The sequence below is a fragment of the Pongo pygmaeus genome, chromosome 3, assembly GCF_028885625.2.
Source record: "Pongo pygmaeus isolate AG05252 chromosome 3, NHGRI_mPonPyg2-v2.0_pri, whole genome shotgun sequence".
Taxonomy (NCBI): Eukaryota; Metazoa; Chordata; class Mammalia; order Primates; family Hominidae; genus Pongo; species Pongo pygmaeus.
In genome coordinates, this window is record NC_072376.2 from 2,610,216 (window position 1) to 2,632,197 (window position 21,982).

Consider the following 21,982-nt stretch of genomic DNA (forward strand, 5'->3'; position numbering starts at 1 on the left):
GTGAATGATCAGGCCAGGCAGCAGAGTGCACAGCAAGCTTCAGGACAAAGGTGGCCGGGACACTTGCTGAGTGAGATGTCAGAGGCCTATGCGCCAAGAAAGCATAGATCAGGTCAGGTGACGAGATGGTGGAAGAGAATCCCAGGTAGCCGTGGCAGCATGTGCAAAAGTGTGGTACACCAGGGACTTGGACATGGTGATCATGGAAGGTTTGAGAACAGGAATAGCGGCGCTCAGTCAGGGCCAGGCTTGAAGGAGGATCAGGAGCATGGACTTCATGGGGAAATCGTTTTGAAGATGCAGTTTATTAAGCAAACAATAATTTGAGTTTTTAAATGTGTTGGGTATTTGTTAGATGCTGGGATTTTTTTTTTTTTTTTGGGACACTGAGTCTCGTTCTGTCACCCAGATTGGAGTGCAGTGGCGTGATCTTGGCTCGCTGCAACCTCTGCCTCCTGGGTTCAAGTGATTCTCCTGCTTTAGCCTCCTGAGTAGCTGGGATTACAGGCGCCCGCCACCACGCCTGGCTAATTTTTGTATTTTTAGTAGAGACGGGGATTCACCCTGTTGGCCAAGCTGGTCTTGAACTCCTGACCTCAGGTGATCCGCCTGCCTTGGCCTCCCAAAGTGCTGGGATTACAGACGTGAGCCATCGCGCCTGGCGAGATACTGGGATTGTAACATTTGGAAGAATTATGCTCCCTGCCCTTCATGAGTACACACCATTGTCCATAAAGATGGGCCCTCTGCCCTTCGCTGGTGGACACTATCTTCCCTAAATGTTCTTGTGTGTTGCTTGCCATGGTCAGGTTACAAGGACATGTCACATGGAGTGGTCTCTGCCCTCAGGAGGCTTATGTCTCAGGTGAGTTAGACAACAATGAGGGATGCAAGTAGCAGCAGTCCAGGAGGTCAGATTCCTTTTAGTTCTTTTGGCACTACTGAATGATATAAGCAGTAATACTGAGTAGCTGTGCCACATACCCAGTTATTTTTTATTTATTTATTTTTTGAGATGGAGTCCTGCATTGTCACCCGGGCTGGAGTGTAGTGGCACGATCTCGGCTCACTGCAACCTCAACCTCCCAGGTTCAAGTGATTCTCCTTGCCTCAGCCTCCCAAGTAGCTGGGATTACAGGTGCCCCCCACCATGCCTGGCTAATTTTTTTGTAATTTTAGTGGAGACGGGGTTTCACTATGTTGGCCAGGCTGGTCTTGAACTCCTGACCTCGTGATCCGCCTGCCTCGGCCTCCCAGAGTGTGGGGATTACAGGCGTGAGCCACCGTGCCTGGCATACCCAGTTATTAACATTAGAGTGGGACACAGTGGCATGTACCTATAGGTCCAGCTTCAGGGGGCTGAGGCAGGAGGATGGCTTGAGCCCAGGGGTTTAAGGCTGTATTGCACAATGATTGTGCCTGTGAATAGCCACTGCACACCAGTCTGAGTGACATAGTGACACTTGCTCTTGCTCTGCCTCTGTCTCCCAGGCTGGAGAACAATGATGCTATTGTGAGTCAGCCCCTTGAGTAGCTGGGATTACAGGTGTGCACCACCATGCCTGGTGAGACCTTACTTCTTAGAAGCAAACAAAATCTGTATATCTAAACACTGGCCAATATTTATCAGACACTGTTCTAAACATCTATATATGTGTGTGCTTCTAGTCCTCAAAGTGATTTGAAGTAGTAGGTGCTGTTGTTACCCCAGTTTTATGCTGTGGTAATAGGCACAGAAAGGCAAAGGCCTTGTTCAGCACTTTGGGCCTAAGGGGCTCACAGAGATACTGTAGCAGATACAGAGGCAGCAGGAATAGTGATGTGCCTATTCTCTGACCAGTCTTTGTAGGTTAGAGCCAGTAATTGCTGTAACATATTCACAAAGCAGTTTTTTGAGATTTTCATTTGGTTGCTTGGTTTTCTCACAGGTGTTCATCTTCTCAAAGTTACATTATCTAAGGTTTTAGTTGATATGAGGACTAAAACACCTGAACTTTTTTGAGAGTATTATGGGGTCCGTGTAATATTTATTCCAGGTAGTTATTGTTATTACTACCTTTTTTCTTTTTTGAGACGAAGCCTCGCTCTGTCACCCAGGTGACATATCGTACCTTATAAGATGTTTTTGGTGTTAAAACATTTAATTTTCAACGCCATGAAGTAAAAACACATTGTTAGTGCTTGGGACTATTGTGTTCCTTGGAAGACCCATTAAACTTTCTAGACCTGGAAATTTCTTTGTGGTCATTGGTCTAGGTTTAATTTTCTTGCTGAATCAAGTTTGACAATCTATTCACTCAATTGAAAGTTTTTTGTTTTTTTTTTTTTTTTTTTTTGAGACAGAGTCTCACTCTACTGGCACGATCTCAGCTCACTGCAACCTCTGCCTCCTGGGTTCAAGCGATTCTACTGCCTCAGCCTCCTGAGTAGCTGCAATTACAGGTGCCTGCCACCACACCCGGCTAATTTTTTAATTTTTAGTGGAGGTGGAGTTTTGCCGTGTTGGCCAGGCTGGTCTTGAACTCCTGACCTCAAGTGATCCGCCTGTCTGAGTCTCCTGAAGTGCTGGGATTACAGGTGTCAGCCACCACACCTGACCTCTGATTCATTAACTTCTGTTTTAATATTTAGTAACAACTTGTTCCCATTCTGTTTAGGGCCTTTCTGAATTGATTCCTAATCTCAAGCTGTTCATTTTTTTCTTCCCTCAAAATAATACTAGCAATTAAAGCTGTGAACTTTAAGTACAGCATTGGCCAGACATCTAAAGTTTTGTTATACTGTATAATCATTCTCAGTTTTGTTGTTTTTCTGAATCTGTTCATTCAACAAACATCCATTAGCACATATTATGTACTGGTTACTGTGGTAGCTACTGGGAATATAATGACTATCCCCTATTCCTGTCTTCAGATACTAAATATTGTTAGGACTCTAATTGTAGATTTATTACTTCTTCTGTTTTTTGTTTGTTTTTGAGACAGGGTCTCGTTCTATCACCCAGTGGTGCAGTCAAGCTCACTGCAGCCTTGACTTCCCGGGCTTAAGCAATTTTCCCACCTCAGCCTCCTTGAGTAGCTGAGACCACAGGCGCACGCCACCCTCCCCGTTCCTAATAAAGTACTCTGTTACTTATAATATTTTTCTGATTTTAATTTGCTACCCATGCATTTTTTTTGCATTTGCCTGCTTTATTTTGCTTGTGTTTGAAATTTCATCATTTTAATGATAATAAATAGCTGCCATTTTGACTAATGATTACTGTGCACTAGACTCTGTATCAAGCACTTGACTTACTGTATCTCATTTGATTCTATGGCAACCTTCTGAGTAGGTTTTTTTTTCCCCTTAATCCTCCATTTACAAAAAAGGCAACTGAGGCTTGGAGGGGTTAATTCTTGCTTAAGGGTAAACAGTGAGTAGTTTTCAGTCATTCTTGTACTGTCTGTTTTAAGTACAGTTGACCCTTGAACGAAGGGGTTAGGGATGCTGACCCCTTTGTGTAGTCAAAAATTCGCTTATACCTTTCGACTCTCCAAAACATTAACTAATAGCCTACTGTTGACCAGAAGTCTTACCAGTACTATACACATTCGAAGAACAAATGTTTTGCTTCTTATAGATATTATCTACTGTATTCCTACAATAAAGCAAGCTAGAGAAGATAAAATGTTATATTTACTATTAAGTGGAAGTGGATCGTGATAAAGGTCTTCATCCCCCTTCTCTTTACATTGGCTGAGGAGGAGGAGGAGGAGGAGGAGCAGGAGGAGGAGGAGGGGGAGAGGTTGGTCTTGCTGTCTCAGGGGTGTCAGAGGCAGAGGAGGTAGAAGGGAAGGCAGGCACACAGTGTAACTTTATTTTTGTTGAGGCAGGGTCTCGCTCTGTCACCCAGGCTGGAATGCAGTGGCGTGATCACAGTAAATGAGATGGGGGTCTTGCTTTTGTTGCCCAGACTGGTCTTGAACTCCTGGCTTCAAGCAATCCTCCCATCTCAGCCTCCCAAAGTGCTGGGATTACAAGTATGAATCACCACTACGCCTGGCCAGCAGTATACGTTTTAAATTAATCCAGAGTGTACCTTCAAATGATATCATGGCTGGGAGCAGTGGCTCACGCCTGTAATCCCAGCACTTTGGGAGGCCGAGGTGGGTGGATCACGTGAGGTCAGGAGTTTGAGGCCAGCCTGGCCAACGTGGTGAAACCCTGTCTCTACTAAAAAATACAAAAAAAATTAGCCAGGTGTGGTGGTATGCGCCTGTAATCCCAGCAATTACAAAGTGCAATTAAAAATAAGGCTGGCTGGACGTGGTGGCTCACGCCTGTAATCCCAGCACTTGGGAGGCTGAGGCAGGAGGATCACTTAAACCCAGGCATTGGAGACCAACCTGGGCAACATAACAAGGTCCTTTCTCTACAAAAAATAAAAAATATTAGCCAGACATGATGGCACTCGCCTGTGGTCCCAGTTACTCGGGAGGCTGAGGTGGAAGGATTGCTTAAGCTTGGGGGGTTGCAGCAGCAGAGACCAGTGATCATGCCACTGTACTCCAGCCTGGGTGACAGAGTGAGGCCCTGTCTCAAAAACAAAACAAAAAAACAGTGAAAACATTGATTTTTCAGCAGTGAGAATGGCTGTTATTAAAAAGTTAAAAAATAACAGATTGTGGTGAGGTTGTAGAGAAAAAGGAACGCTTATGCACTGTTGGTGCGAGTGTAAATTAGTTTAACCATTGTGGAAGACGATATGGCAATTCCACAAAGACCTAAAGTCAGAAATACCATTCAACCCAGTAATCCCATTACTGGGTATATACTCAAAGGAATATAAATTGTTCTGTTACAAAGACACGCACATGCATATGTTCATTGCAGCACTGTTCACAATAGCAAAGACATGGAATCAAATCAACCCAAATGCCCATCAATGATAGATTGCATAAAGAAAACATGGTACATATACACCATGGAATACTATGCAGCCATAAAAAAGAATGGGATCCTGTTCAGGAACTTGGATGGAGCTAGAGGCCATAATCCTTAGCAAACTAACACAGAAACAGAAAACCAGATACTGCTGGTTTTCTGCAGATTCTCACTTATAAGTGAGAATAAGCAGAACAGAAAACCAGATACCGCATATTCTCGCTTATAGCTGATGAGAACACACGGACACATAGAGGGGAACAGCACACACTGTGGCCTGTCAAAGGGTGGAGGGTGGGAGGAGGGAGAGGACCAGGAAAAATAACAACTCATGGCTACTAGGCTTACTGCCTGGGTGAAGAAATAATCGGTACAACAAACCCCTGTGACACATGTTTACCTGTGTAACGTGCACGTGCTGCACATGTATCCCCAAACTTAATAAAAAGAAATGTGACCCCCACGCCCCATTTTGGAGCTAGGGTCTGCTGGGAAGTGTTGGATCATGGAGGTGGGTCTTCATGAATGCCCTCCCCATGGTAACGAATGAGTTCTTGGTCTGTTAGTTCACTTGAAATCTGGTTGTTAAAAAGAGTCTGGGGCCTCCCCCCTCTATCTCTGGCTCCTCACTCTCTTGCCATGTGATACATTTGTTCCTTCTTTGCCTTTTGCCATGAGTAAAAGCTTCCTGCGGCCTCACAAGAAGCTGAGCAGATGCTGGTGCCATGCTTGTATAGCCTACAGAACTGTAAGCCAAATAAACCTCTGTTCTTTATAAGTTTTTTAAAACCCACTGATTTGGCCGGGCTCACGCCTGTAATCCCAGCACTTTGGGAGGCCGAGGCGGGCAGATCACGAGGTCAGGAGATCTAGACCATCCTGGCTAACACGGTGAAACCCCGTCTCTACTAAAAATACAAAAAATTAGCCGGGCGTGGTGGCGGACGCCTGTAGTCCCAGCTACTCAGGAGGCTGAGGCAGGAGAATGGCGTGAACCCGGGAGGCGGAGGTTGCAGTGAGCCAAGATTGCGCCACTGCACTCCAGCCTGGGCAACAGAGCAAGACTCCGTCTCAAAAAACAACAACAACAACAACAAAAAAAAAACACTGATTTATTTTATTCCATTTTTGGGATTGCCATTTGTTTTGTAGATCTAGGTTTTGTTCTGATACCGTATTCTCTCTTCCTGAAATATTTTCTTTTTTTTTTTTTTTTTTGGGGAGGTGGAGAAGGGAAGGCAGGCACACAGTGTAACTTTATTTTTGTTGAGGCAGGGTCTTGCTCTGTCACCCAGGCTGGAGTGCAGTGGCACAATCTTGGCTCACAGCAACCTCCGCCTCCCAGGTCCAAGTAATTCTCCTGCCTCAGCCTCCTGAGTAGCTGGGATTACAGGTGCATGCCACCACGCCTGGCTGATGGGGTTTCACCGTGTTGCTCAGGCTAGTCTCGACTCCTGAACTCAGGCAATCTGCCTGTCTCGGCCTCCCAAAGTGCTGAGATTACAGGCGTGAGCCACCATGCCTAGCTTCTGAAATACTTCAACATTTTATGTGGGTTAGGTATGGTGTCAATAAATTTCCTGTTTTTTGTTTGAGAAAGTCTTTCTCCTTTATTTTGTTTATTTATTTATTTATTTATTTTTATTTTTTTGAGACGGAGTCTCGCTCCATCTTTCTCCAGCCCAGGCTGGAGTGCAGTGGCGTGATCTAGGCTCACTGCAAGCTCCGTCGCCTCGGTTCACACCATTCTCCCGCCTCAGCCTCCCGAGTAGCTGGGACTACAGGCCCCCGCCACCATGCACGGCTAATTTTTTGTATTTTTAGTAGAGACAGGGTTTCACCATGTTAGCCAGGATGGTCTCAATCTCCTGACCTCGTGATCTGCCTGCCTCAGCCTCCCAAAGTGCTGGGATTACAGGCGTGAGCCACCGCACCTGGCCTTTCTCCTTTACTTTTAAAAAGATCCCTTTTCTGGGTATAGAAGTCGTAGTTAAAAGCTGTTTTTTTCTTTCAAGATTTTAGAGAAATTACTGTCTTCTGGTTTTTATGGCTTCTCACAAGAATCCTGCTGTAATTGTTGTTTTTGTTCTTCCATGTGTAATGTTTCTTTTATCCCTAGCTGCTTTCAATCTCTCCTCTCCCCCCAGCCCCCTTTCTTTTTGAGACAAGGTCTTGCTCTATTGCCCAGGCTGAAGTGCAGTGACATGATCACAGCTCGCTGCAGCTTCGACCTCCCAGGCTCAAGTGTTCTCCACCTCAGCCTCCCAAGTAGCTGAGACCACAAGTGTGGTCTAATTTTTTAAACTTTTTTGTAGAGATGAGGTCTTGCTATGTTGCCCAGGCTGCTCCCGAACTCCTGGGTTCAAGCAATCCTCTCACCCCAACAAGTGCTGGGATTACAGGCATGAGCCCCACTGTACTTGGTCAGTGTTTATTTCCTTCCTTGCTTTTCCCTCCCTCCTCGCTCTCTCTTTCTTATTTTCATATTCTTGGTTGTGCATGACTTTTGTCCTAGTTAGTTGTGTATCCAGTTGTCTTTTGTTTTCAGAAGTGAAGAAGTGATAGGACCAGGTGTTTGTTGTTGTTTTTTAATGTTCTCTGTGCTTCTTGGATCTGCGGTTTGGTGTTTGTCATTAATTTTGGAAAATTCTCAACCGTTATTTCTTCTGCTCTGTTTAAAGTTGGCCTCAGTTTATTATTTGCTGTGTGTTATGCAGCACAGGCTTTGAATTTTTGTAGAGGCGGCTTGGATCTAGGATGAGGAGTGTATTACCGTGGCAGTGTTTGAAATTCTGTTTTAAGTCTTCTTTCTTTGTTGTATTTCACAGGAGGTTTCTTTGCATATTCTTCTCCCAGTTGTATTCTGTTGTTGGCTGTTTGAAGCTTTTTGACTTGGAAGTGTGTAGTGGTAGTGAGGTGCTGCCTCCTTTTCTGGTTAAGGCTCAGTTTTTTGTTGTTGTTGTTATTTTTTGAGACGGAGTTTTGCTCTTGTCTCCCAGGCTGGAGTGCAGTGGCACGATCTCAGCTCACTGCAACCTCCACCTCCCGTGTTCAAGCGATTCTCCTGCCTCAGCCTCCAAAGTAGCTACAGGCACCTGCCACCATGCCCAACCAATTTTTGTATTTTCAGTAGAGACAGAACCCTGTCTGTCTTTGACCATATTGGCCAAGCTGGTGCCAAACTCCTGACCTCAGGTGATTTGCCCGCCTCGGCCTTCCAAAGTGCTGGGATCATAGGCGTGAGCCACTACGCCCGGCCAAGTCTCAGTTTTAGACATGTCCGGTAGCCCTGGATTTCACAGGTGCAGCTGTCTCAGTTCTTCTGCCTTTTCCTGGGCTATAATTTTGGACTCAGTATGTAATCCTGCCCCTTTTCCAGGACTAGGTCTCTCCTCTCCCTCTCTTCCCTTCCCCCTGCTGCCCCCAGATTAGGACTTTTGTTTCTGAGTGGAGATTGAAAGGAAGGATTTGAGTGGAATTTCTTGCCCCTCGTTCGTGGCTGCTGGTCCCCTCCCTGAGTTCTGCTACTGTCTTTGCTTCACGCTCTTTCAGATCTTTTCAGCGATTGCCTCATGAGTGCCACGGAGAAAGAGCCTGCAAAGTAATGCAGGCTTTCCCAGTTTCTGCAGCTGCCAGAAATTGTCCTGACAGCCTGTACTCAGCCTTTCGCAATTTGTCTTTTATTCTTGCTGAACTCTTCTTACCAGTGTCTGATTGTGTCTGCCCCAGGTGAGTGTATGTGTTTTCTTTCCCTGAAGGCACTTAAGATTATGGGCCAGTGTTTGTTCTGTAACCACAGCTCTCCAGCAGGTTCAGAAACAGTCATGGATATGAAGTTAGTCTGGCTGTTTTGCACCGTAAGGTTGAGCATCATGCTGTCCCAGGTCTCTTCATCCTAGGGCAGAAGACAAGCAGCCATGTCTTGAGGAACAGAAGTTTTTTGGTGTAAGTCCAGTTTACCAATTTTTTTAATGATTAGTGCTTCTGGGGTCTCAAGAGATCTTTGTCTACTCCAAGGTTGGGAAAACTTTCTCCTTTGTTTTCTTCTAGAGGTTTTATAATTTTAGCTGTTATATATAGGTCTGTGATCTATTTCAAGTTAATTTTGGGTATGGTGTGAGGTGAAGTTGGAGGTGTCCCCCACTCCATATTCATATCCAGTTGTGTACCTCTCTCCCTATGGAATCACCTTGTTCATTTGTCCTTTAACAATGTTCTTTAAACAACATTTCTTAAAAAAATTAGCCGTGCTTGGTGGCTTGCACCTGTAATCCCAGCTACTCAGGAGGCTGAAGCAGGAGAATCGCTTGAACCTGGGAGGCAGAGGTTGCAGTGAGTGAAGATTGTGCCACTGCACTCCAGCCTGGGCGACAGAGTGAGACTCCATCTCAAAAAAAAAAAAAAAAAAAAAACACCCATCTCTAAAGAATATTTCTTACTGTTAAATACTATAAAAGTGCATAAAAGTAATGTACAGGTTTGCAAATTAATTTGACCGCTGGTATAAGCACCATTCAGATAAGGAAATAGAACATCACCAGGACTCCAAAAGCCCGCTAAAGGCTACTACTCGATTACAGTTTCCTTTCTTTTCCTTTCGTTAAACATACTAAATGGCAGGGTGCGGTGGCTCACTCCTGTAATCCCAGCACTTTGGGAGGCTGAGGTGGGCGGATCATGAGGTCAGGAAATCGAGACCATCCTGGCCAACATAGTGAAACCCCATCTCTACTAAAAATACAAAAATTAGCTGGGCGTGGTGGTGTGTGCCTGTAGTCCCAGCTACTCAGGAGGCTGAGGCAGGAGAATCGCTTCAACCCAGGTGGCGGAGGTTGCAGTGAGTCGAGACCATGCCACTGCACTCCAGCCTGGCGACAGAGCAAGACTGTCTCAAAAAAAAGGAAAAAATAAAAAATAAAAAATAAACATCTCAACACTATAGTTTTGCCTGTTTTTGTACCTTATATAAATGGAAGCATCCATACTGAATAGGGTATATAACTTGTCTCACCCAACAATATTTGAAAGATTTGTTTTGAACTTAGCTATGGTTTATCCATTTTAATTCCTGTATAGTATTTCACCGTATAGATGACTGTTCATTCATTCTACAGTTTATGGGTTATTTCCAGTTTGGGCCTGGCATGAATACTCTTGTACATGTATTTTGGTGCATACAGGACTTAATATGAGGAAAGATAGATATCCAGAAAAGGAATTACTGGGTCATAGTCTACATGTATTTTCACAGTCTTCAGGTAATGCCTATTTCCCAAAGTGGTTATACCTATTTTCACTCTACCAGCAGTGCTTGAGAGTTCCCATTGTTTCATGTTTTTGGTTGAGCGTGGGTTTTGTCCTAATTTTTTGTTTCAGCCTCTCTGGTGGGTAAATGGTGGTACTATGATTTAATTTATCTATGATACGTAACATAATCTTTTCATATGTTTATGTCTATGGACCATTTGGGTCATCTGTTGTGAAGAACCTGTTCAAGTCTTTTGCCCAATTTTTTCAGTCAAGTTGTATATCTTTTTCCTATTTTTCTCATTTTTCACTTTTTTTTGTCATTTTTTTCATTTTCTTAATGAAATAGAAGTTTTAAATTTTAGGCTGGGCTTGGTGGTTCACGCCTGTAATCCTAACCCTTTGGGGAGGCCGAAGTGGGCAGATCACCTGAGGTCAGGCGTTCAAGACGAGCCTGGCCAACATGGCGAAACCCCGTCTTTACTAAAAAATACAGAAATTAGTTGGGTGTGGTGGTGGGCACCTGTAGTCCCAACTGCTTGGGAGGCTGAGGCAGGGAGAATTGCTTGAACCTGGGAGGTGGAGGTTGCAGTGAGCCAAGATTAGGCTACTGCACACCAGCCTGGGTGACAGAGCGAGACTGCATCTCAAAAAATAAATAATTTTTAAATAGTTGAATCTGGGCTGGGCGGGGTGGCTCATGCCTGTAATCCCAGCACTTTGGGAGGCCGAGGCCGGTGGATCACTTGAGGTTGGGAGTTCATGACCAGCCTGATCAACATGGAGAAACCCCATCTCTACTAAAAAGACAAAATTAGCCAGGCGTGGTGGTGCATGTCTGTAATCCTAGCTACTCGGGAATCTGAGGCAGGAGAATCACTTGAACCCAGGAGGCAGAGGTTGCAGTGAACTGAGATAGTGCCATTGTACTCCAGCCTGGGCAACAAGAGCAAAACTCCGTCTCAAAAAATACGTATATGTATAGTTGAATCTGTTGATCTTTTCCTTTATGCTGTAGTGCTTTTGGTGTCTGTCTTGAAAATGTTTTCCTTTACCCAAGGTCATGAGGATATTATCCATCATCTTTCACATTTAGGTCTATAATTAAAGAATTGATTTTTGTGTATGGTGTGAGATAGGGGCCCAGTTTTTTTCCCCCCCCGATTTGGGTATCTAGTTGTTCTGTGTTAACTTCAATTTAAAAGGCCATTCATTCCATAGTATTGTAGACTGCCATCTTGGTTATAAATTTAGTGTCTGTGTTTCATACCTTGGCTATAAATTTAGTGTCCGTGTATCATACCTTGATTCTGTATTCCTTCATCTACTTTTCTATCCTTGAGCAGCCAGTACCACACTCTCTGAATTATTATAGCATTTTTTGTTGTTGAGAACAGGGTCTTGCTCTGTTGCCGAGGCTGGAATGCAGTGGCAGGAGGATGGCTCATTATAGCCTCAACCTCCTGGGCTCAAGCGATCTTCCCACCTCAGCCTCCTGAGTGGCTGGGACTACAGGTGCATGCCACTATGCCTGGCTTATTTTTAAATTTTTTGTAGAGACGGGGTCTCCCTCTGTTGCTCAGGTGGTCTTGAACTCCTGGGCTCAAGCAACCCTCTCACCCAAGCCTCCCAAAGGGCTGGGATTACAGAAGTGAGCCACCATGCTCAGCCTAGTATAGCTTTTTAATAACCCTTAATAGGCGTTCTGTATTGTTCGTCATGAGTGTTTTGGCTATTCTTGGCCCTTTATAACTTTATGTGCTTTATGTGAAATTAAACTTCTGTATCTTAGTCCGTTTGTGTTGCTATAAGGAATACCTGAGGCTGGATAATTTTGCTCCTGGTTCTGCAAGCTGTATAAGAACCATGGTGCCAGCATTTGCATCTGGTGAGAGCCTCAGGTTTTTTCCACTTACGGCACAAGGTGAAGAGGACCCAGTGTGTCCAGATGACATGATGAGAGAAAAAGCAAGAAAGATGAGGAAGGAGGTGCCAGGCTGTTTTTAACAGCTAGCCCTCAGGGAACTAATGGAATGAAAACTCAGTGCTGCAAAGACAGCACCAAGCCATTCATGAGGGATCTGCCCTCATGACCCGTGCACTTCCCCTTAGGTCCAGGACCCTCCAGCATTGGGTGTGGTTGTCTCAGCTACTCAGGAGTCTGAGGTGAAAGGATCGCTTGAGCCCAGAAGTTCGAGACTAGCCTGGTGACCTAGCGAAACATTGTCTCTGCTAAAAATACAAGAATTAGCCGGGCATGGTGGTGCATGCCTGTAGTTCCAGCTACTTGGGAGACTGAGGCAGGAGGATCACTTGATAGCCCGGGTGGTGGAGGTTGCAGCGAGCCAAGGTCGTGCTACTGCAGTCCAGCCTGGGCAACAGAGTGACCCTGTCTCAAAATATGTAAATAAAAGAGAAAGAAAAAAATTTTAAAAAGAAAGAGCTGGGGTGGACAACTCTGAAGGAGTTCACTGAAGAGGAAGGAAAAGATAGGCAGTGAGAAGCTGGGGCAGAAGTGCCACTGAGAGGAGATCGTTGTGTTTCTTCAGAGTGGGAGACAGCATATTTGCATCCTAATGGAAGTGATGCAGGAAAGAAAGAGAAAGTGATGATATGAGAAGAGGACAGAATCAATGGGGTGGTCCTCAAGTGGCCACAGGGTGGGGTCTGGTGCACATGGTTGTGAAGAGCTAGTTGGAGGACATTGGAGAGGAGGGCACAGGCGCAGGTCTGCGGATGTGTGGGAGCTGTGAAAACTACTGCCAAGTGCTTTTCCAAAAGATTGCTGGCGCTCACACCACCCTCAGCAGTCTGTGAATACCCATCTTCCTTCATACTCCTCAGCACGGAGTGCCATGTCCCTGTTCTTCCCTCCTGGGCACCCTGCTCCGCATTGACCGAGCTCGAGATCCCCACATCTACTCCACTGCTCCCCTTCCTCTCAAGTTCCGTCGTTAGGCTCAGGGACCTTGGCCCTTTCCCTGTGTCCTGCCGTGAAAGTTCTGGTGCCTCTTTACCTTAAGTCATCTCTTCATCTTTTGAATTATATGGACCATAAAATTTTTAGTCATCAGCTTGGTGACTTAGCTTTATCAACATTGTATTATGGGAAGGAGAGGATTCTATAAAAAAGCAAGTATTGCCTGTGGGCCCCACTGTTTTAGGTCACTGGCTAGCCTCTGGTTTGGCTGTCCTTGGGCCAGATGCCTCCCTGCTGCCAGGGGAGCACAGGTGATGGTGATGGTTGAGGGTCTGCTGATAGGGACCTCCCCATCAGGAGAGGTGTGGGTGACTTGGGGCTTGTCAGGTGTGCAAATGGCTACTTTGGATTTGCTTCAGGTCACTTAATTTTGAGATGCTACCTACCTATTCCCATTTATTGTCTCTGAATAAAAGCCATTTTCAGCCTCTGTTATATTTAAGTAGTTTTATTTTTCTCTCTGGTCATTTCCGGATATTGCTGTAAAGACTGTTAATACCTTATGCAAAATGACTGGTTACTGTGATTTTTCAAGAACCTTCAGAGATTGAAGGGATACAAACTGCAGTGTGAGAAGTTAGTAGCCCTTTGATACCAACTTTTTATTTGACCTTAGTAGATTAACTTTAAAGATTGGCAAAGAACGGTATGTTAGAAATACATGGAAGTCTGCTGCTATTAATAAATTCAAGCTGTTTTGCTCTTTTGCTGTATGGAGCTTGAATGTAGAGACTTGAAGTATTTTGTAGATATTTGTGCTGTCCCATGGCAGAGCAGGGATACGAAACTTGCCCTGGCATCCAGACATGTTCTGAGGCTGGCTCAGACATTTGTTTTCTTCTGGATAAGTAGCATCAAAACAAATAGTAATTATATTGTTTAATAGACTTAAAACATGGCAACTACATTTGTATAGGAAAAACCACATTAGTAACATTACATGGAGAAAAACATTTTATGTAACTATAGTTCCAGCAAATACCACTATGCCTTCATTAATGCCTTAAAACCATCTTATTTACATCTATAGAACCACTGGCCATTTAATAGGGCAATTCAGGAGCAATCATTAAAAACAGTTGCAGTTTTCATTAGGTTTTCTCTGTTTTTTCTAATACGTAACTGAAATTAAAAGTAAATCCTTCAGAGTTCATTCTTAAAAAAAGTAATTCCTAAGGAAAACTGTTATATTAGCTATTTAAAAGGATGCTGTAATAATGTAGAATCAATCACTGTTTGTTGAATTTTATTGAGTTTGCATGGAACAGCCTTGAAATTATAAATTGCTAGATATTTACTCTGTAAGATTACAGAAATTATTTATCACAGAGCCTTAAATACTTAAGGTAATTTTGTGCCTAACTCATGATATGATTGTTACCAATCTCTTTGTAACCACTGATAAGGAGGTTTAAGTATTAATGTTAGTAATTGCTCTCCAGGCCATGCCTTTTGTTCAGAGAACCTGCATATGCTTTGGGAAAGCTGAGTTCAGGAAAGAAAGGGTGAAAAGGGCACAGGTATTTTAGTGACTACACATAACAGTGTTCCCTGGACTTGAGTACAGGTAGATAATAAAAGATCATGTATAGGCTGGGCTCGGTGGCTCATGCCTGTAATCCCAGCACTTTGGGAGGCCGAGGTAGGCAGATCACGAGGTCAGGAATTTGAGATCAGCCTGACCGACATGGTGTGAAACCCCATCTCTACTAAAAATACAAAAATTAGCCGGGCATGGTGGCACAGGCATGTAATCCCAGCTACTCAGGAGACTGAGGCAGGAGAATTGCTTGAACCCAGGAGGCGGAGGTTGCAGTGAGCTGAGATCACACCACTGCACTCCAGCCTGGGCAACAGAGTGAGACTCTTGTCTCAAAAAAAAGAAGAAAAGGATCATATATAAAAATGCAGAAAATTGGCTGGGCGCCATGGCTCACGCCTGTAATCCCAGCACTTTGGGAGGCCGAGGCAGGCAGATCACGAGGTCAGGAGATCGAGACCATCCTGGCCAACGTGGTGAAACCCCGTCGCTACTAACAATTAGCTGGGCATGGTGGCTCCCGCCTGTAGTCCCAGCTACTCGAGAGGCTGAGACGGGAGGATCATTTGAACTCGGGAGGCAGAGGTTGCAGTGAGCCGAGATGGCGCCACTACATTCCAGCCTGGTGACAGAGCGAGACTCCGTCTCAAAAAAAAAACAACAAAACAAAACAAAATAAAAAAACAGGAAATTGTGGTTGAGGTAGGCAAGACAAAGTGTGTAATTATTGATTTGGACTAGACATTCAGTTCCCTTAGCATTTACTGGGCGCCTACTGGATGCTGGGTGCATTATGGACATTCATAATGTTGAGTGTCTAATGGGTAGAAGGACATGTGAAAGATAATTTTGTAGTATAATGAGTATATGATAGTCTATAGAAAGTGTAGAAGTTGGCCAGGCGCAGTGGCTCACACCTGTAATCCCAGCATTTTGAGAGGCCGAGGTGGGTGGATCACGAGGTCAGGAGATCGAGACTATCCTGGCTAACATGGTGAAACCCTGTCTCTACTAAAAATACAAAAAATTAGCCAGACGTGGTGGTGCGCACCTGTAATCCCAGCTACTTGGTAGGCTGAGGCAGGAGAATCATTTGAACCTGGGAGGTGGAGGTTGCATTGAGCCGAGATCGTGCCACTACACTCCAGCCTGGGTCACAGAGCAAGACTCCCTCTCAAAAAAAAAAGAGTGTAGAAGTTGTACAGGAGTTGTAGTAATTAGCTGCGTGTGACGTGTATTGATTGAGGGGTAGGGAGCAACATTCACAGAATAAAAAAGTTACCATAGTGGGATTTGAAGGGATGCCTCGCAGTTGTCTCGTAAAGGAAAGGCGGGGAGATTGGTGTTTTAGGGAAGCAAGCAGCAAGTATGAAGGCAGGAAGAGATGAAGCCACATAGTTGGATGGGGTGGGAGTGTGGAACTGTAAGGAGTTTTAAGTGGGTGATTTTGCAAGAACACACCGACCAAGGGCCTGGTGTATCCTGCTTGATCCTTTGCTAAGGACTTGATCTTTTTAGGCAGCGGGAACAATCGAAGGGTTTAAGGCAGAGAATGTTCTGGTCATAGGTGCAGTGTGAGGGGGTTTTGACAGGAGATGGAGGACACGTGGGGAGCAGACAGCCCTGAAGGCCGGTCGGCAGGAGGTGGCAGCGTCACCAGCACGGGGCCTTTGTTGTGTCTCCTGCATTAGCCTTCATGGGGCGGTCTAATGTGGGTTGTGCTGCCGTTACCTGAGAGGATATTGCTTTTACTGTGTTTTTACCCTAAAATGACCTTTTTTCTTCATGTTTATAAGAAGTTTATCTGTAAAGTATTTTTAGTAAGTCTGAGTTTTCATGTTTAATTTGGAATTTCATTTTGGAAACGAATTTCAAAACTAGAGTATAAGCCTAGCAAGAAAACAAATGCTATTATGATTTAGTGTCTTTTATGATACACACACACCTCCCACCCCCATGCACACAGGCCACAGTCACTGGGTGGTAGAAAATCAGTTTATTCAGAAAAGGTAAAATACATCATAGATGGAGAACTCAGCTGTTAGTAGTGTTCCCAAAGGGTTTTCAGCAATACTGCCATCTTAGCCATATGTCCATATTCTCCTATGCAAAAATTTCTGGGTTATCTTGATCCCTTGCATGGATATATATACACATTTTATATATTTACATATTTCATCTATGTGTTTGTAGGATTTGGGGAATGATACTAGTATAATGTTCATTCTGGTACATATGTATATATATAGTTTTTTTTTTTTTTTGAGATGGAGTATTACTCTGTTTGCCTAGGCTGGAATGCAGTGGCGCGATATCTGCTTGCCGCAACCTCCGCCTCATGGGTTCAAGTGATTCTCCTGCCTCAGCTTGAGTAGCTGGGCTTACAGATGTACGCCACCACACCCGGCTAATTTTTTGTATTTTTAGTAGAGACGGGGTTTCATCACGTTGGCCAGGCTGGTCTTGAACTCCCGACCTCTTGATCTGCCTGCCTCGGCCTCACAGAGTGTTGGGATTACAGGCGTGAGCCACCGCGTCCAGCCTGGTACATTTATTTTTAAAAATATCAATGTAACTAGACTTCTGCTTCCAAGCAAGAGGTAGTAACTAGAAGTGGATTTATCTTCCTGCCTCGAACAATGAAGCAAAGGACCAAAAAAATGTACCAAGTAGTAGTTTTCCAACGCTGGACCACAGGCAGGCAGGACAGTGATCCCTGAGAGAAGAATAACCGCCGCAAGCCCCAGCCTTGCCCAGGCTTCCTGCCTGGAGAGAGTCTGAAGGCTAGGACTTGGAGAGCTACCCAGACCGAGCCTGAGGATCTCCTTGATTGAGGAGGCTGAGTTGAGACTTTGGGGAGGCCAAAGTAAATTTGCAGGGCAGAGTACCAGAGAGGAGAGAGCTGCAAAGGGTTCTCCCCAAGCCCAGCTGAGGGCGCATAAGCACATGCCTGTGGGGAAGCTCTCTGCGCCTGGGCTAGCACCCTGGAAGTGAGGAGCAGGACAAACCTTGCAGCTCACACAGGGCCACGAGCAGTGTGTGTTCCCACCAGCCATTGTGGGAAAATCTTACAACCTGCAGGACCCTGGGTGGCAGCTCAGGAGGATACTGCCTCAGTTATGGGTAAGAGGAAAGGCGTTCTGATGCTGCCTTACAGAGCCTACAAGCCCGAAAAGGACCAGACTCTTCCCAAACAACCCTCCTATGGCCCATGACGAAGCTCAGATACTGAAGGAATGAAAAAATACCCAGCACCTGACACTTCATACTTGCCCGTGGCTCTTCTCCTCCTCTCACACCTCACAGCTGGCTCCTTCACAGCCTTATCCACTTCCCTTCCTGCAGCCCTGATCCAAGCTGCTGCTGTCTGGCTCCTGAACTGCAGATAGTCATTTCTTCCCATTCCCCCATCCCATCTCTCTCTGCACGCAGCCTCAGAGTCACTCCTTGACTTGAGTGGCCCTCAGCTCTCCCCCATCTCTCCTTCTGCTCTTGCCAGCTCCATGCCAGCCACTGGGCTCCCCACAAGGTATAGCCATGTGGGCTTTGGGGGTCTCCTCAAGGAGGCCCTCACTGGCCACCGGATTAAAGGGCACAGGTCCTCTTTGCTGTTACGTTTTTCTCCTTATCACTATTTAATTAGTTAATTTTTTCGTGTATTTGTCTTATTTATTGCCTTTGTCTTTGACAGTTTTCTTCACCATTGTGCCCCCAGTGCCGGGACCAGTCCCTGAGCATGTGGTGGGCTCAGTAAATCCTGGATGACTGGTGAATGTACAGGAGCTGAGCTGTGTGCTCTCCGGTCATTTCTGGCTCTTACATTATGATTTTAGGCTTGGGGACCTTTGGGCCTGTAGAGCCCAGCATCTCATTCTGTAATTAAAAGGGCAGGCCAGAAAGGTCTGATGGGTATGGCTGTTCTGCCAGTGATGGGAGCTGTTTTCTAAGACCTAAGGAAAAGAGATGGCTTTATATTGGGGTAAATTGATGTGCTTTTTTTTTTTTTTAAATTGTCATCATTTAGGCTTTTGGGATTTGTTGGTATGGAAAAATACATGGATTCTCATGGTACTCAGTGGTTTGAGTAGTCTGGCGCTCTCTAGGACACTGTGGGGAGGTAGGACCCAGTTGTCTGCCCCTGTGCCCCAAACATACAGCTCAGGATGGCTGCTGAGCTGGGTTCGGGAAAATTCACAACCCTGTGGATGTAACAGGAGTCAGCAGTTTTGATCACTGGTTCATGGAAACACGTGAGAATATATATGAACATCTTTTGAGTCTTGCTGGTGTTGTCATTCATTCTTTCAATCACTAATTCATTCATTTATACATTCAGCCCCTTGTTTAAATATATGCTTCCTGCCGGTCAGCAGGAAGTCTTAAGAATGGAGCCTGGGGTCCAAACGAGAGCCCTCAGTGGCTGAGGGGCCAATCTGTCATGTACACTGGGTCCTTTTGAATACCGGTGGTGGGATGGGGAGACAGCTCGAGGCTGTGGGAAGAGCTACAGGTCTGGCCGGCCTTGGAGAAGCTTCTGGGTGGAGATGGAGACTGAAAAGCCAGAACAGCCTCAGCTGGGTCCACTCTCTTTCCCACCTGGCATGTCTTGCAGCAAGGGCACCCCACACGGCAGGAGAGACCAGCGGGGGTTCTCTCACCTCCACCCCACTGTGTGCCCTTTTTCTGGCTGCCTCTGGAAGGCCAGGTGAGGCTTCCCTTTGCCCTGCTCCCTGGGAGTGCCTCCCTCCAGCCTCTCCTCAGGGTTCAAAGAGGCTTCCTCCTAAGGTGCAGAGGCAGCCCTGTGTGAAGGACCCGTTTTAGGATTGGGTTGATATGGGTTAAAATCCTGTGTTCCCCCCCCCCCTCCACACACACTTGCTGGCCTTGGGACTTTAACCCCATTTCCAGTTGTGTGAGACTCAGTTTCTTTCTTTTTCTTTTCTTTTTTTTTGAGACTGAGTCTTGCTCTATTTCCCAGGCTGGAATGCAGTGGTGCGATCTTGGCTCACTGCAACCTCCACCTTCCAGGTTCAAACGATTCTCCTGCGTCAGCCTCCTGAGTAGCTGGGATTACAGGTGCACACCACCATGCCCAGCTAATTTTGTGTTTTTAATAGAGACAGGGTTTCACCATGTTGGCCAGGCTGGATTTTTCTTTCTTTCTTTCTTTCTTTTTTGACACAGAGTCTTGCCCTCTCACCCAGGCTAGAGTGCAGTGGCACGATCACAGCTCACTACAGCCTCAACTTGCTGGGTTTTAGCAATCCTCTCACCTCAGCCTCCCTCGTAGCTGGGACTCCAGGCGTGTACCACTATGCTTGGCTAATAGTTGGATTTTTTGTAGAGGCGAAGTCTTGCTATGTTACTGAGGCTGGTCTCAAACCTCTGAGCTCAAATGATCATCTCACCTCTGCCTTCCCAAGTACTGGGATCACAGGCATAAGCCACTGTGCCCAGCCTTCAGTTTCTTTTTCTGTATTTGTGTTTTAAAGGCTAATTTTATTTTTTTCTGATAGAGTGGGTGGTTATCTTTTGAGAGGTTTTAAGGTGTAACAATCTTGCCTTTTCCTCCTACCTCTAAGGCCTCTTCCCCTTGTCCCACATTGTAGGACCTGTTTGAAAATGCAGATGTTTATTTACATCAGGTGATAGGAGATGAGCTCAGCATCATTACTGCTGGGCCTGGAAGGGAGTCTGGGCCTTGGATGTGCAGCTGCCATCAGCTCCCTGTTTATCTTGAATCTGGAATTTGGACAGCCCACCTCAGAGATGGTTTGCATCTGCAGACACACTTAAGCCAGAATTGTCATCTTGAATCTGAGCCCTGGTGTGCAGAATAGTGGTTTCAGACTTTGTTGGTGGTAACCAGTTCTGGTAAACAGTCTGAAAATTGAGGTTGACAATTTCTAGCGTGTGGTGGAAAAGTAATACAGAAGTCAAGGTGAAAGGGTTAATTTGACAATTTTCTAACTTGTACTAAGATAAGATTTTCTTTATGGCACTATTTAAAGTATTATGAGTTTCTAGAACATTAGGTTTAGTTTTATTCAATACATTTCCTATTTTATGTTTCTGTATATAAACATACACGTGCATTTTAGTTTTAGAACTATACATATATTTTAATATTCTTGGCTTTGTAGATGAGGTTTTGAAAATAGAATTTTTTTTTTCTATTCCAGACTCCTTTTAGTTTTGGCATGAATCATAGGACACCACCCTACCCCGCTGGGGATTATTGTCTTCTGTGCAGAAGTGAACGGAAAGACTCCTCATTCTTAGAGAGTGGAATTAAGACTGCGAGCAAACTGGCCCTTTCCATGGCTCCCAAGGGCAACAGCGTGCTGCACCTGCCACTATGGGTGTGCCCGGACTGCCGCAGGACCGTGGAGAAGGAGGAGAGGCATGGCGGCCTTGACCAGCCAGTGGTGAGTGGCTGCCAGCACAGGCAGCGCAGGGCGTTGGCTTCCCCCACACAGGTTATGGGGCTAACTGGCAGTGAAAGAAATGGATTTGCTTTTGCTTCAGGGGGCACTCCCTCCTGCACCACCTTCTAGTCTGTGTCTCCTGGTATGTTCCTCCTGGTCTTCCCTGGCCACGCTGCAGTAGGTGGCAGGACACCTGCCCTTCTTGTCTGGGCACAATTCAGTTATCAATCTATGTGGCCCTGAAGAGCGATTTTTGGCTTTGAGTTTAGTATTTCTTTGGTGGTGCAGTTTCTTGAAAAGGGAGTACAATTTTCATGTGTTTAGTTCTCAACAGTTCGACATGCAGGTAATTCTTTACACGATGCAGCTGTTAAGCCTCACCTTCCCTTTTACTTGTTTGTGCCGCTTCAGCCTCTTGGAGGCCACAGGTCACAGCAGGCTTGGCTGGGAAGACCGCACCCTTACTCTTATCTTTGACCTGATGGAGTTTTGGTGGGCCCTTGTTCCAGGCAGGCTTTCACATGTACTATTTCGGATCTGGAAGGAGTTGGCTTTTGCAGCTATTTGAGGCCCCACATTCTAGGCCTCTTCTGTGCCCTTTGATTTCTGCTTGAAAGCGGCTAATTATTTTCTGAGCTCTTCTCTTCCTTCTGATACCTTGCTATGTGCAGCCAGGAAGTGTGCGCATTCTCTGCTCCTCTGTTTTCTCCTGCAGAACTGCCTTGGGGGAGTCCTGGTGACAATCTGAAGAGCGCGTCCCCACTGCCTGGTGTGGGTTTCCTTCTTTCCTGGCCTTGGAGGCAAGCCCCATCTCCAGGGCCAGTTTCTATCCTTGGGGTCTCATTGTCAGAATTACTTTCT

General features: G+C 45.5%; 1 protein-coding gene across 8 annotated transcripts in view; it reads left to right on the plus strand.

Annotated features, from left to right (window-relative positions):
* The window catches only part of FAM193A (family with sequence similarity 193 member A), a 195,522-nt gene that overhangs the window by 38,616 nt on the left and 134,924 nt on the right, over window positions 1–21,982 (plus strand). For all 8 annotated transcript variants that reach the window (XR_010126197.1, XM_063664421.1, XM_054486584.2 and 5 more), the window contains exon 2: window positions 20,876–21,121. Coding sequence is in view for 7 of the 8 variants with exons in the window: in XM_054486584.2 (XP_054342559.1) it covers window positions 20,876–21,121 (246 nt within the window). In the remaining variant the exon portion in view is untranslated. The remainder of the gene's footprint in view (window positions 1–20,875; window positions 21,122–21,982) is intronic.